The sequence below is a fragment of the Trematomus bernacchii genome, unplaced genomic scaffold (genome assembly GCF_902827165.1).
Source record: "Trematomus bernacchii unplaced genomic scaffold, fTreBer1.1, whole genome shotgun sequence".
In the NCBI taxonomy this organism is placed as follows: domain Eukaryota; kingdom Metazoa; phylum Chordata; class Actinopteri; order Perciformes; family Nototheniidae; genus Trematomus; species Trematomus bernacchii.
The window spans coordinates 20,320,568-20,335,467 of NW_022987973.1; the positions used below are offsets into that span (position 1 = coordinate 20,320,568).

At 41.3% G+C, this 14,900-nt stretch overlaps 2 protein-coding genes across 3 annotated transcripts; both read left to right on the forward strand.

Annotated features, from left to right (window-relative positions):
• The first annotated feature begins 256 nt into the window (after positions 1 to 256).
• On the forward strand, positions 257 to 8,553 carry e2f8 (E2F transcription factor 8). Of its 2 annotated transcripts, XM_034117078.1 has the most exons (14): positions 257 to 567; positions 1,579 to 1,639; positions 1,765 to 2,025; positions 2,118 to 2,265; positions 3,101 to 3,415; positions 3,547 to 3,708; positions 4,042 to 4,179; positions 4,372 to 4,584; positions 4,678 to 4,759; positions 5,002 to 5,512; positions 6,001 to 6,267; positions 6,351 to 6,483; positions 6,827 to 7,149; positions 7,749 to 8,553. In XM_034117078.1, the coding sequence occupies exons 1-14, from the start codon at positions 557 to 559 to the stop codon at positions 7,914 to 7,916; spliced, it is 2,793 nt and encodes a 930-aa protein (XP_033972969.1). In that variant the 5' UTR covers positions 257 to 556; the 3' UTR covers positions 7,917 to 8,553. The 2 variants fall into 2 exon arrangements, with proteins under 2 accessions (XP_033972969.1, XP_033972970.1); XM_034117079.1 differs by lacking the exon at positions 1,579 to 1,639.
• Positions 8,554 to 9,899: 1,346 nt separating this feature from the next.
• Positions 9,900 to 14,851, forward strand: csrp3 (cysteine and glycine-rich protein 3 (cardiac LIM protein)). Its single transcript, XM_034116623.1, has 6 exons — positions 9,900 to 9,927; positions 10,811 to 10,922; positions 11,981 to 12,149; positions 12,685 to 12,814; positions 13,856 to 13,949; positions 14,259 to 14,851. The coding sequence occupies exons 2-6, from the start codon at positions 10,811 to 10,813 to the stop codon at positions 14,321 to 14,323; spliced, it is 570 nt and encodes a 189-aa protein (XP_033972514.1). The 5' UTR covers positions 9,900 to 9,927; the 3' UTR covers positions 14,324 to 14,851.
• Positions 14,852 to 14,900: the final 49 nt, after the last annotated feature.

Consider the following 14,900-nt stretch of genomic DNA (forward strand, 5'->3'; position numbering starts at 1 on the left):
ACTCGATGCCCCTATCACTAGGACACTTTATTAATGCTATAATTCTTTGTGTTATATATTTTCAGGTTTTTTTGGAAATAGATTATATTACATTGCAATTAATTTAGCTAACGCTTTTATCCAAAGCAATTTACAATATTTAAACAAGGCATTGATGCTACACACTGCAGATTAGAGCTACGTGTACAGTGTTTCCTCTTCCGCTCTGCCACAGGCGGAAGTGCGTGGTCTGACGTCAGCGCGATGCTCCTCTAGGGCTCTGGGGCGGGCCAAATACTTCTGGTCACCAAAACTTTTCACATCTGTAGTAAAGTTGACCAAGAGGCTACTGCTTACTATCAGGAGGGGAAATAAAAACAAGAGCTTCGCACATTGTGTACTATTCCACTTTGGGTGTTTTTTTTAATGGTTATATTAGCGCGGAAACGTATGGAGTTCTGTTAAAATCCACATTAAGGACCCGGATTTATATTTTGGAAACACCCAACTGGTATCGACAAAACATTAACGTTGCTGTGAAGATGGGACGTTTCCTGCTCTGAGCAAGGCTTATTTCATGAATTTGGGGTACGTTTGAACATAGCATAATGTGTGCTTGATAATGCAAACGTGTGTACGTTGTCCCAAGACGTTTTATTTATCCAACGCTTTGGTTTAAGGTTAAGCTAGGTTAAGTTGCCGCCTCCTCCTTATAAACTGCTTAACTCGATAGACATGTTAGCGAATGTTGCTGCTGTGTGTTTTAAAACAAAGCATTGAATGGATGAAGCTTCTGGGTATACCGGTTTTACAACGTTTTGTTAACTTTTAGCTATAAGGATATCCAGACGGCGGGCGTTCGCCGGCTACATGACACAAACATTATCTTACGTTGGGGAAGCCTTACGCATTTTAAACAAGTCACCCTGTAAATGCACATTAACTTATAGTAATGATTCAGACTTTAGCCCTGTAGGTATCACAGTTAAAGCGAGCCTCTGATACCGTACAGACGTTCCGCGCCAAGGATTTCAAAAAACAGTTTACCTGCGCGGGACAGTCATCCACTTCCTTTACGCTGCCATTGGCTGCTTTCAGCAAAAAGGGCGGCCCCTCTGCGTCCGTTTGGCCCCGCGATTCGATGGAATGCATGTCAGTTACCGCCAATATAAATCTGGTGTTTTGATTAGATTTAAACAGATTTTTATTTATTCTTACCAGGTGATAAATTGAAAAAATCGAATGAAATCACCGGTTCATAGTTTCGCTCTCTTTTCTCCCGCTGCTTTAACAATGTTGGTACTCGACACATATATTTCAGTGAAAAAGCGGTAAGGATGTCGTTCTGATAATATGTAAAAACTTAAATAGCAGTATTGTTAAAGTTAATATGGAACGTATTAATGTTAGTTGGCTAAATTAATCATAGTTAATACGGCTGAACACCACTATGATTTTTTACCTATGTCACTATATCCAAAACGTGTTAAGAGCAAATGTTTCAATCATTGTTTTATACTATCTCTTGACGATTGCATCCTTTTATTAATGCCTAGTTTACTGTAGCTAATATAATACTTATTCAATTCTTATGTTAAGGTGGAACATTTCAAGTATGGCGCTTGAATCTCAATCCCTGACCCAGAAAGCTCATTCTAAGGTCAGTGAGTACATAGGAATCTGAGTGTGTCTCGGATATCATTTTGTTTTTTTTATGATATCAATAGGCAATGGATGGATTTGTATCTTAATCATTGTCTTTTGATTTCTCTTTTTGCTGACTAGGATGAAGGCTTTGTAGCACCAACGGTTACAATAAATACTCCAAAGAAATCATTTGGTCAGTGTGCCGTCTCCGTGGAGAACCAGCTGACCATGGGTCCCCTCACTACACCTAAAAAGGGAATGGAAGTACGTTCTGTTGACCCCTGGACGCCCACCTCCAACCTGAAAATGCTCATCAGTGCTGCTAGTCCTGAAATCAGGAACCGAGAGAAGGAGCTGTGCGTTGACAACGACGGGCGGGAAGGTCTTGATCCTTCACAGGTACAATAAATCTCCTCACATTACCACACAACTCTTTCTGATGAGTCAAGGCGTTACAAAAATCTCTTGTATTATTTTTTGTCTTCCCGTAGGAATCGGAAAATGGAGACTGGAAAATGATCAGCAGGAAAGAGAAGAGCCTGGGTTTGCTCTGTCACAAATTTCTCGCCCGATACCCGGATCACCCCAACCCTACCCTCAACAACGACATCTGCCTGGACGATGTGGCTACTGAGCTCAGTATGTGTTCTCTTGCAAATATTTGATGTAGAGGATTATGTATTAATATCAAAATAAATGCTTTATGAGCGCAACAGCTTATCATTGCTTTCAATAACTCTTTGTAGTAGATGTGGCAATTAGGTTTCAATGTAGTTAAAGGGGTCAATTTTATTTAAATATCATAATAATACTGTTATAACAGCAGCAATAATACAGTTATGGCTGTGACATAGATGCCATGATATCTGAATTCAGGAGTTAGTCCGGCAGTGGCTCAGTCAGTCCGGCAGTGGCTCAGTCAGTAGGGGCTTGGACTGTGAGCCGTAGGGTCGCCGGTTCAAGTCCCCGACCAGACCTAAATATGGAGTGTGGACTTCTACTTGGAGAGGTCCCAGTTCACCTCCTGCCCTGCTGTGGTGCCCTTGAGCAAGGCACCGGACACCCCCCTTCCCCCCTCACTCCCATTGCTCCCCGGGCGCTGTACAATAGCTGCCCACTGCTCCTAGTACTAGACTCCTGGTACTAGGATGGGTTAAATGCAGAGAAGAAATTTCACTGTGTGCTCTGCATGTGTGACCATTAAAGAGGGTTTCATCCCTCCCAATTCTATCTTCTATCTATTACAATGCTAACATTAATTACATTTTCCACATTGACTGTAATTGTGATGTCTGGTATATTCTGATTTACAGAAGCATTGAAGTTTGTTGCAATTGGACACAGTGTACACATAGTTGTAGTAGGTTTGAAATTGTGTTTTCCCCCCATTTAAAGTAATAATTTCTGCAGTTTAAACTATTTGTGATACCTAATCAGTTTTTAACTTGAAACACGTTCTTTTCTCTCTACCCAGGTGTAGAACGGCGGCGCATCTACGACATCATGAACGTGCTGGAGAGTCTGCACATGGTGAGCCGCTCGGCCAAGAACCGCTACACGTGGCACGGCCGGACCAAACTGGCCCAGACTCTGGCCGTTCTGAAGCAGGTGGGCGAGGAGCAAAGGTACGGCCAGCAGATGCTGCACATCCGGCAGCGTCTCCGGGACAAGGAGTTTGACTTTGACGGGGAGGAGAAAGAGAACGAGGAGGTGGTGCAGCTTGAGAGCGGGGAGCAGGGACAGAAGGAGCTCTTCTTTGTGGAGCTTCCAGGAGTAGAGTTCAAAGCAGGTGAGAAGCAATCCTTGAAAAACCCTTAAATTGAACAAAAAAGCTGGAGTTCTGTCAAATATTCTACTTTTCTTGGGTATGTGACACAGTAATCTAACTAACTAAATCCCCTTTTTGTATGTCCTGTCCAGCCTCTGTGAACAGTAGGAAGGATAAATCTCTGAGGGTGATGAGCCAGAAGTTTGTCATGCTCTTCCTGGTGTCTAATCCTCGTGTGGTCAGTTTGGACGTGGCCGCCAAGATCCTGATCGGAGAGGACCAGTGCGTGGATCAAGACAAGAACAAGTTCAAGAGTGAGAATAACACCTGTATCTCAGTTATAGGCAGGGTTGGTAAAACTGATATTTCAGCAAGTTTGCCAACTCACCGTCTTCCTAATGTGTAATAGAGACCTTCTTGCATCGTAAATCTATAGAAATCTTTTGGAGAGTTGTAAACATCTACTCCATGCTGTTCATATTTCCCAATCTTAGAATGTATGTGCAATTGTAAAACTTTGAATGCAGTGAGAAGGAATAGACATTGGACCTCTTTAGATGCGGGTTTCTTTGTATTTCTGTAACAGTATGTTCTGTGTCTCTGTATGTGTAGTATATAATCGTTCTGTTTGTTTCATGTGTTTGCAGCCAAAGTACGTCGGCTGTACGACATAGCTAATGTGCTGCGGAGCCTGAAGCTCATTGAGAAAGTCCATGTGACCGAAGAGAGGGGGAGGAAGCCCGCCTTTGAATGGGTCGGCCCAGAAGAATTCCCACAAGTTGAAGGTATCATCTGACCTCTTTTCCCTTTTTATTCTTTATATTTTGGTCCTTAATTAAAAGGAAATAAGGCTTCGACTCCTGTGAAATATATTTCAGGACTCTCAGTTTGTTGAATAATGATTGCCAGTGCTGCTGATGGTAAGTTAAATTAGTATCTCAGATCTTCACGGACTAAACAGTAAACTCTTGTTTCAGATTTGGAGAGCTCCACATCCGAATGCGCAACCAAGAAAAAAAGTGTACTGGAGCCCCGTGCTCTAGAAAACTGTGCCAAAAACCTGTTCTCATCTCCCGGAGCCAAACGTGGCTTCACCCGACACCCCTCACTCATAAAGCTGGCCAAGAGCATTCAGGACGACCGCAGAAAGATCAACTCCGCCCCCAACAGTCCTTTCAAAGGCGCCTTCAGTGAGTGCAGAAAATGTTCCTTCAGACCAGGCTACTATTGTTACATATCTTTATGAGTGGTGTGATGACGGTCTTTTCCTCTTCTGTCCTCAGGTGATTTATCAAACACTGAACTCCCAAACAAAATGGCCCAACTTGCTGCTATTTGTCAGATTGAGCTCAACCAGGAGTCATCGTAAGTTTGGTTCCATTTAGACTAAACTGTTTAAGAGGTAGTTGAAATTCCTCTATCAGAGTGTTGTTGTTAAAGTTTATAAAAGACCACTGTGAAGACGCATAAAATGAAAAAGTTGTAACCCATTCAGACAAACATTGATTCCAACATGTGATTGAATGTATCATGGATACCATACAGCCTTTCATTTGTATCATTTTAAATGAATTAAGTGTTAAATGAGAGTCCTGCTTGTGTTCCAGGACTGGAGCTGATGATCCAAAGCCTTTTGCTGCCGAGGCATTCCCTGCTGCTGTGAGGCTGGACCCCTCCTCTGTTTCAATGGAGCCGCCTCAGGCACCGTTTCAAACTCCAACCCAGGAGACTACAGTCAACACTACCGTCCACCTCACCCCCCACACGCCTCTGACAGCCCTATCCACAGGCTCCCTCGCCTACATCCAAGCGCAGTGTTCCCCCCTCATCCCCGTCCTGTTGCCCCAGCAGCGCGGGGGCATGCCATACGCTGTGTACCTGCACTCTTCGTCACCGAGGCCCAACCCTCTGGTCCGGCCGCAGCCCACCAGCCTGGCCGTGCGCTCCATGACCTTTGAGGATAAAACAGGGCAGAGTCCGACGGGCCAGGGCACCGCTAAGAGTCTGCCGGCCTTCAGGGCGTCAGACGTCAGCCCCTTAGTGCTCAAACGGCTGCGCTCAGATTCAGCCTCAGACGGCAGCCCATCCAAAGCCAGGAGGACAGACCCCAACTTTAAGGTAAATACCAATACAATCCATCGAAACGGTGCATTTGTACAACACTCTGATGTTGAGGAATTGTGGAAAATGGCAAGACTTCTGCAAAATATAAAAAACTAGAGGGGCTAGCATTGCTCAATTTAAATGATCTAATTGCAATATTTTGGCTGAGATTTCTTATTGCGATATGATTCCTGACATTGTAGAAAATGCTCATTATTGCAAGAATATTCAAATTCTCCTTACAGTTTATATTCAAATAATCATGGTGTGGTACTTAAGGAGATCACAACCAAATAAAGATGTTTTTCTGATGATTGTAGAATACAATTATTAGGCTGCTATATTAGGCCACAATACTTAACACATTGTTTACACATTCTGCTCCATGCGATTTTGAATATTAGAAGAAGTCCATATTGCGATATTGATCGAATTGTGATTATTTTGGCAGCCCTAATTCAGATTATTCCCCCGCCTCTCTGTTTCCCTTTGACCTCCTTTAGGACACGTCTCCAAAGCTGTGTGAGATCCTGCAGGCCCGTCTGAAGGCCCGGCGCGGCACTCAGCCTTTAAACCGGCCCTCGCCTCGCGCCCTCCACCTTGACCCGGAGTTTGTCAACACCCCCGGTGGTGCTGTAGCCAATCAGACACTAGAACAAAGCTTGGAGACCTTCCTGGACAAAGAGGACAGGACAGCATACTCAGACAGCGAGGCGGGGTTAACACCAGTCAGGGTCGTACCCTTAACGCCGGGACAGCTCCACACAGAGGTAAAATACACAGAGAGACTGAGATGTGTTGCTTTTGTCAATTCAACTGCACAAAGTTTGACTTTTTTTTTTTGCTTGTCAAGACTTTAATACCGGCCGGATACCTGATCCCAATCTCCCAGCAGTCCCTCATCAGCTACAGGGAAGCCCAAGATGCAGGGAGAGAAAGCAACAAGGCCTTAACTCCCGCTTACATCTACCAAACACCCACTGCAGGTAAACACGTCATGAAAGGTGGATTTTAGACTACTCTTGATACGAGTCCATTTTTTAGTTCAACCAATCGTCCAAATGCGTAAGAAATAAAAGATCTTACAGAATTTAATCAGCTTCAACCGGAGATTGTTAAATCACAATTAATTCATCCAAATAGTGAATGTTCTATATTTACACTTATCTTCCTAGCATAGACCATCATTCTTCCCTACTTTTAGAGCTTTCTTTTGTTGTGAAATGCATCTAAGATTCTTTATTGTATTGCTCAAATTGAACCTGCTAATAACTGTCGATTAAATGAAGGGTCTATATTAATTGTTCACACATTTGTTTTTGTCCACAGGCTCCAGACAGGCCCTAGCCCAGGAGACGACCCCCACCAGCCTCCGTCTTCACAAACCAGCCGCCGCCTCGCCGCTCACCACCCAGCAGGCGCACCGCCTCCACAGCCCCAGCCCCGCCATCCTCAACTTCACCCTGCAGAACCTGGGCCTGATCTCAGGGTCCAGCCCCTTTGCGGCCCCCCAGACCCCAGAGGGTGTCAGCAGCATGGCCAGCCCTCTGGCTCTGCAGCAGAGAGGCATGGTGTTCATCAAACCTGTGTCCCCTGTGCCGGTGCAGCAGTCTCTGTCAGGGCAGCCCATGACCCTGTTCAGTCTACAACAGGTAACAACTAATGCTTGTGTTTGGATAACATCTGGAGTATAACCATATTCCATAACATATTTATTTTAAACATAACAAATGTGGCCTTATATCGAAAAGCATTCAGAATATGTCGTTCAAATGGGGTTTTTACCCCAGTCTGCGACACACGAGACAACCATTTTGACACTAGGGAAAATCTCTAAAAATCTGTCTCTCCCAACTGAACAAACTTTACGAAAGGGAATCAACTTTGTATTATCGTCTCAAGGTGAAGATAGGAAGTTCTGAACATGTTACTTTACAGATCACACATTTTGAAATACTTGGCAAATAGCTGTTGGGAGATAAATATGTTGCCGTTTGCCCTTGAAACAACATAAAATCCCATCTGCTGGTATTGTTTAATGTTCGCACATACCACAACAACAAAGGCGTGGGAGCCAGTGTAGCAATGGGGATAGTTTTTGGTCTTCAGACTTCATTGCAGACGTTTATTTAGGAGAAGTTAGTTCCTATGAAAACTGATTGCATTGAGATCTGAGCATTGGAGCAGGGACATTTTCTCTTGAACTCACCCTTTAAGATGAAACCCTCACCGATCACTATCTGTCCCGCAGCCCCTGATGACCACCCCCAAAGGGACGGCTCTCCCCCAGCACAGCTTCTTCCACACGCCGGTCCACCTCTCCCCTCTGGCTGCCATGGTAACCCCAGGTGGACAACTGGCCCCCAACACAGTTTACATCCCTCAGAGGAAGCTGGACGTTGCCACTGAGGAGTCCTGAGAGCCCAGACTGAAACCCTCTGACGAGTGTGTACTTTGAGTGTGTGTATGGGTGGTGTTTGTGTTGGGTGACCTTTTATCTTCTGTCTGGTTAGCATTTCACAGTATTCATTACCTCCGAACATTTCACAGCAGCCTTACTGTTTTCATTTTTGAAACAAAGTTCACCAGAAACTCATGAACATTATTGTCATTCTGGTCAAAACAGTTTTGCCCCAACTTTATTCTGCATAACTTGATAGAGATTGAATTTTCTTGTTTTTTTTTGTTTGTTTATTTGAGTTATTTCTCCTAAAGTTGGTGATGTGAACACCAATTCCTTTTCTTCAAATTACCAAGAGTAGTACAAAAATAATCAATGCTATAAAGGGCAACACACTTAAGTCAGATGGACGTTTGACTGAAAGACAAGTATGATTAGGAACCATTGTTTTATGATCATTTTGTCTCTAAGTGAAACCTAATGCAAAGACTTTTGCACATATGTACATGTTACCCCTGGTAAGAATATGAGAGATTGTAAGACTAATCAGACTTCTTCAAAAGTTTAATTTATAAGGAAATTACCTTCTGTATCTGTTGTCTTGTTAAATGTTAAAATGTTAATTGAATTTTAATACATTTTTCTATGAACATCATGTGAAGTTGGTCTCCGTTTTCGTCTCTACGGTGATACAATATTATGGGATTGGAATCAGTACATGCTACAAACCAATATTATCATTGAAGATGAAACTTTATTATTTTTACTACGATTGTTTGATCTATACAATTTGAAATACAGATCCCTAATTCCCAGTGCTCTAGGTTACATTGCATGATTTTGACTAAACAGGTTGACCCCGTTTACAATCGTATCAAATGCAAATAAGCAGCAAATTGTCATTAAAAACAGTTTTTTATCAAAAGTCTTGAATTTAAACTCTTGAGTGTAAGTGGGAGTTGTAAGTATTATTTAAATCTTTAAAGGTAGATGCGTCTTGAAAGTCCCTACATCTCACTTTCAACCATAAATACAACTAAAGCTGTTTATTTCCTCACCCGATTATACATTTTCCATTGTGTTTGACCTTTTATTTGAATAGCTGAACAAATGGATGTGGGAGGTGATTCAGAGGTCACAAAACAGCATGTTTTACTCGCATGGCTAAAATATTTCTTTACAATTTAGGCGTGTAAATCACAAGTCTCTTCACGATACAATATGTCAATTCTTTGTGAAACTAGAAAAGTCTGCCAAGATGCACATTTGATTCAATTTAATTCAGCGGGCTGGTATTAATGAGACAAAATGTTACATTTAATCAAAAATAACTCAAATGGGATTTGACTTTGATTTTTGATGAAAATAAAAAATAATATATATTTATATTTATGTCTAGAAATGTCTTAGAGTTGATATGTATCAGAGTATATTTTAGGAGTATGATTCATTGGTCATTGAATCAATACAGATCGATGGATTGTTAAACCCCTAGTAAAACATAATTTGGATGTGACAACTTTGAAAATGGACACCATACAGGTTAACCATTTTGATTTAGGTGTCAACACTGGCTCTCTTCTGGAGGAACCTTAACATTTAACCCACAACAAACTACAGTTTTTATTTAACCAAGAAGCTATTTTGCCTTCTGGTGTGTAGCCATGAGCAGCCATCACATGGTCACTCATGTATCTAAAGAGATGTAATCACAGTCAGATATGCAGTTGCTTTCCCGTCATACATAATCCCATAACCATGTGGATAACTCCCTGCTCCCAGCTGTCTTTAGAGTTCTGTTTAGAGTTTCCGGTGTCTGCCTGTGAGTCCAGAACAAATGTTAGCCTGGCTGATGTTCAGACCTCTTTCAGTGATGAAGGGTCAGAGGGCTCTGCTCTGTCACAAGTTATTTTAGGAGGATATTGTCATTTTAGCGTCACCAGTGGACTGTGGTGATGGCGAGACAGGCAGTATATAAACCGCCTGGGATGCATTCACTGCCACTGAAGCACACAGGCCGTGATTCAAGGTAAGGACCCATTTATTTTTAAAATGTCCTGTTCGTAGTTCAGTTAGGGTACAACTTGGGGCTAATTAATGTTTCTTTATTTTAGTTTTCATAGATGTAATTACATGTATTTTATCGTACATTGCCTATTTTGCGTCTTTTGTCTATCTGAGGTCCCATAAAAGCCTCTGCTCCCAGAATATCACATTCCAGTCCTGTGAGGTGATGGGCAGCCTCTGGTATGAGCAGGAACTGGAATGTCGGCTGACAATAGAGTCAAATTGAGATGAGAAGCTTTCAAACTGATGTTTGTAAGAGACTTTTAAATCATCAGACTGGAAATTAAGAAAGACAAAGTCACAGGAGGTCAAGACATCACTGAGGTGTGGTTAGGTTTTTAGAATTTATGGTATGGTAAGATATGCTATTTTTGATTTCAATTTTAACTCTGAAAGCATTATTTTGGCTAGATTTTTAACCCACAATCCTGGTGGTGCAGATCTCTTATTTTGGAGATGGAACAATTACTTTATAAAATGTACTTAAAACATTATGATAAATCTTCAAAAAATGTTTATAAGCAAGTATGCCTAACACTCTCAATTCAGCTTCTGAAATGTAAAAGAAAAATCTGTTTTTCTGCTGTTTCATATAATCATAAACTGAATGTTTTTGTTGGTTGGTCAGACATAATAAGGGATTCAAAGACACTAAGATACATTATGATGAAATATTATGGGCATACTTCACTTGATTAAAGGATTTACACAAAAAACAATCTTTAATGACCATTATTGGTTGGTCAGGCCCTATTAGACTATTTCACATTTGAGAGAGTCCGTAATCTTCAATGAAATTAGTAATTATTTGCAGCTCTAAGCTTGTTTTATTTGGTTTTTCTAAGATGCCAAACTTGGGAGGTGGAGCTAAGTGTGCGGCGTGTGAGAAGACAGTGTACCATGCAGAGGAGGTCCAGTGTAACGGCCGGAGCTTCCATAAGACCTGCTTCATCTGCAGTGAGCCCCTGTCTTTGCTGGACCAGTGTGTAGTGTGTCATAGATCAGCAGAGTAAAGAGCGGTGTAACATTGTTTCAGTTCGTCCCATTTGCTCTTATTGACACATCAAGGGGCCATCTGCTTCTGCACTGTCAGAAGACTCACAGCAGCACATGAGCCTCTATCTGATCACTTTCTTCTTCAGTAAATCCGCTTTTAGTTTTATTTGTTCGCATTTTTAATGTTATTTGTTCCATTCTCATCGTGTTCAAATCTGTCTCTTTTCTTCCTCTTCTTTTTTACTTTTGTCTCTTTTGTGTTTCTTTCAAAGATCTATGTATTTCTAATCTGCCTACTTCCTTTCTTTTCTCCTGGCTTTGTTACTGCTATTTCTTTCCCTTCCCCCCATCTCTATATTTTAATAAAATAATCTCACTCTTTTTATAATTCAACCTCCTATTGCGGCTCTTTTCTTTTCACAGTTAAACAAGCACTGGCCATATTCTCTCATTAATTACATGTACTCTATAGACATCTCCTTTTCCTCATCCAACCTGTTCTAGTTATTGAATAGCCTTTCTTGGACGGTGCAGTTCCCCCTCCTATCCTTTGGTTTGACCGTCTGTAATGACTTGAATTTCTCCTGCTGTGATACAGTTTAGGTTCTTACTCCTTTGTCCCTCACCAGCTGCAGTTGTCTAATCAAGGCACACCTCATGTTCTTATTGCTTTCTTCAAACCCCCACCAGCTGGTAACATGCGAGTCTGTGTGACTGCTGGATTGTTCCAGTGGGAGCTCTAAAAGCCTGCTATTAGCTCAACCATCATGCTAAGTGTTCATCTTTTCTCAAACATTCACCTCACACCCTCTCCTCTTCCTACAAATAGAAACACAAGACATCTGTCTTTGTGTAATGTCACTGTTGACTGATAAAACCAGCTAAGTGGGAGCTGTATTTACCCTCCATGACTCCTCCATGACACTCCCCGCTAGGCAAACTGAATCCATTCTCCCTAGCCTTGTGGTCAGACAACAAATGATGCAAATGTCTAGTATGTTTGTGTTTCTTTCACACAGTGGGCTGCAGAAAAGGGCTGGACAGCACCACGGTTGCAGCACATGAGTCTGAGATTTACTGCAAGTCCTGCTATGGCAAGAAATATGGGCCAAAAGGCTATGGATACGGGCAGGGAGCTGGAGCTCTGAGCTCAGACCCTCCTCGATATGCCGGCCTGCAGCCTCAAGAGTATGTGTTCACTGCGGTTAGAAACAGGAGCCTGGGTTTTCATTAAAGGGTCATTCCACCCACATCTAGAGAGAATGGTGTTGAGCCACATAGGTGTTTTTACGGGCACATTATTTAAGATATCCACCCGTAACATTTCAACCTGCACCATCATCATTTTTGGAGAACTAAACCTTAAATGATTGAAAGTCAAACTATGTTAAATGTATCATTCTCCAGTATGAAGAAGGTTCCGTTCTAAACACAGCTGCAGAAAAGTTTGAGTCTTAAACTTAATGTTGTTTATCTTCTACATTTAAGGAAAAAACAAGTAAATAAAGCTTTAGTGTAGCTACCATGATGTCTTACTGCTCTTTCAGAGAAAGTTCCACTCTGGCATGAGTGAAAAACTATTGAATATGATTGTGAATATATAAAAGTAATGGTGTATATAACATATCAAAAACCCACAATAATCAAACTACAAGTACGAAAGTCAAACTCTAGTGACCAGAGATCATTACAAATGTTTTTGTTTTAAATTATTTTTTTCTAGGTCTAAACCACGACCAGCTTCTTCAAATTCTAGTGAGAATAAATCCTCCCAGAAGTTTGGATGTTCAGACCGCTGCCCTCGCTGCTCGAAAGCCGTCTACGCAGCAGAGAAGGTGATGGGAGCAGGGAAGGTAAGCAGTACTATGTCTGTTGTAATTGTATTTATACAACCTTTTTCTACGGATTATACTTCATTGTTGTTGTTACTGTCCTGTGGCACTAGCACACAGACAGGATGCTTCTTTAAAAAGTGTTTTAATTGTTGTCCATAAAACTACCAAGGTGTTCTTAGAGCCCAAACAAGAGGTGAAACAGGAGCAGAGAATAAGGAGCTTTGCTTAGGGACAGACAGAAAAGGCAGTAGCTCTTCTAACTAAAGTTCTACTTACTGGGCAGTTGCAGGCAGGAACCAAAACCACAGCAAAAATCATTAAACTCTAGCAGAAACTCTGTGGCAAAGTCATTGCACTCAAACAGAGACTGAAGGCAATGAACTCCCAAAGGCTGACGATCTGATTGGCTGAGTGAGTGCAGACAGCTGCAGACACTGTCAGCCATGATGGGGTAATGAGATGCTGACGGAGCTGGGACTCAGTTCAGGGATTTGTAAGAGCCAGCACGAGAAGTCTATACTAATGGGACAATTGGTTATGTGCAATCATGATGCATTCGTACTGTAACAGAAACATTCTGGCCCCAAAATACATTATTGCACACACAAGCTAGAACACTTCTAAAACACAACCAACCTGACTGTTAGACAATTAAAACAAAATTGTAGGTCCTGATATTTAATGAAATCAACTGCAGATCATTAAGGACCCAATAACATAAAACCTTGTGACCTTAATGACCTGACCTTTCCTCTGAGGATATGGTCACATTACCTTTCCAGTATGACTAAATGTACTTTCAATTCATTTAAAATTGGACAACTTAAATTGTAAATGTCCTGTTATTATGTACTCTCCAGTTTGAACTGTGTTTGAAAATGTACATTTTGAAGTTATCAAAAAGGTGCCCTACATCGCTAACTGTAGTGTCACCTTCACAAAGTTTATAGGTTTTAAGATCAAGTTTGTTCAGTTTAGAAGAAAGTATTTCTTAACCTTTATTTTTTGTTACATATTACTCAATACTTGTATAATAATCGTGTGTGTGTGTGTGCGTAGCCCTGGCATAAAACCTGTTTCCGCTGCGCTCTGTGTGCTAAAAGTCTGGATTCGACCACAGTGACAGACAAGGAGGGAGAGCTGTACTGTAAAGGTAGGTACACACACACACACACACACACACACACACACACACACACACACACACACACACACACACACACACACACACACACACACACACACACACACACACACACACACACACACACACACACACACACACCTGTTTCAGCCCTGTTTCAAAAGTGCTGATTCTCTGTCTGTTACTTTAGATGAAAATAGTCTAGTTTTTCAGAAATAAAAATGGCAGTTACAACCCTACAACTTTTTTATAGAACAGGAAGCATTTTTATTTGTGGTATAACTTGAACTTATTCTTGTTTTTCAAAATTCTCTTCAGTTTGTTACGCCAAAAACTTCGGCCCTAAAGGATTTGGACTGGGGAACGCCGCCATGTTGTATTAAGAGCAGTGAACCATTCTGGTGTAAAGTTCACATCACTGTCACACGGCAGCTGTTTCAATGAAGCCATACACTGGATGTTTGTAATACATGATTGAAGCACCAGGGCGGGTCAAATAACAGCTGAATCGAGGCATATTTAAGGTCACTATTAGAGATTAACTAATAATACTTATGTTCATTGTGAGTACACAATAAAATGATTTTGTTACCCTAAAATGTATCCTGAATTGATTTATTCTTTATTAAAGTGAAGAAAGAATTGAAATACAGTCTGTGGTCCATGTGTACCTCACACGCAGAAAAGAATAGGAACCACTCATAATTAAAAATAATTAGATAATCCTTTTGTTTGTAAAATAACTTATTATAGTTTTGATGATTACAACTTGCCCAACCCTGCCTATTAGTCAATGAAATGATTTCCTTACCGCTGAGAAGACAATTAGCAGTGACTCATTTTGTTAAAGTTAATTATTTATCAAATTGTTTTTGCATTCATAAATAATTCTTTGCCATAATTAATTACATTTATCAGGGCAACAAGTGATTAACCAATGGAACGTGTTAGTTTTCCCAA

Excerpts from the sequence above, each read along its gene's own strand:
- e2f8 (XM_034117078.1), top strand. Across the intron at positions 2,266-3,100 it reads CGATGTGGCTACTGAGCTCA|GTGTAGAACGGCGGCGCATC; the intron begins GTATGTGTTCTC and ends CTCTCTACCCAG. Across the intron at positions 3,416-3,546 it reads AGGAGTAGAGTTCAAAGCAG|CCTCTGTGAACAGTAGGAAG; the intron begins GTGAGAAGCAAT and ends TGTCCTGTCCAG.
- csrp3 (XM_034116623.1), top strand. The coding sequence starts at position 10,811 with ATGCCAAACTTGGGAGGTGGAGCTAAGTGTGCGGCGTGTGAGAAGACA. Across the intron at positions 12,150-12,684 it reads GCCGGCCTGCAGCCTCAAGA|GTCTAAACCACGACCAGCTT; the intron begins GTATGTGTTCAC and ends ATTTTTTTCTAG. Across the intron at positions 12,815-13,855 it reads AGGTGATGGGAGCAGGGAAG|CCCTGGCATAAAACCTGTTT; the intron begins GTAAGCAGTACT and ends GTGTGTGCGTAG.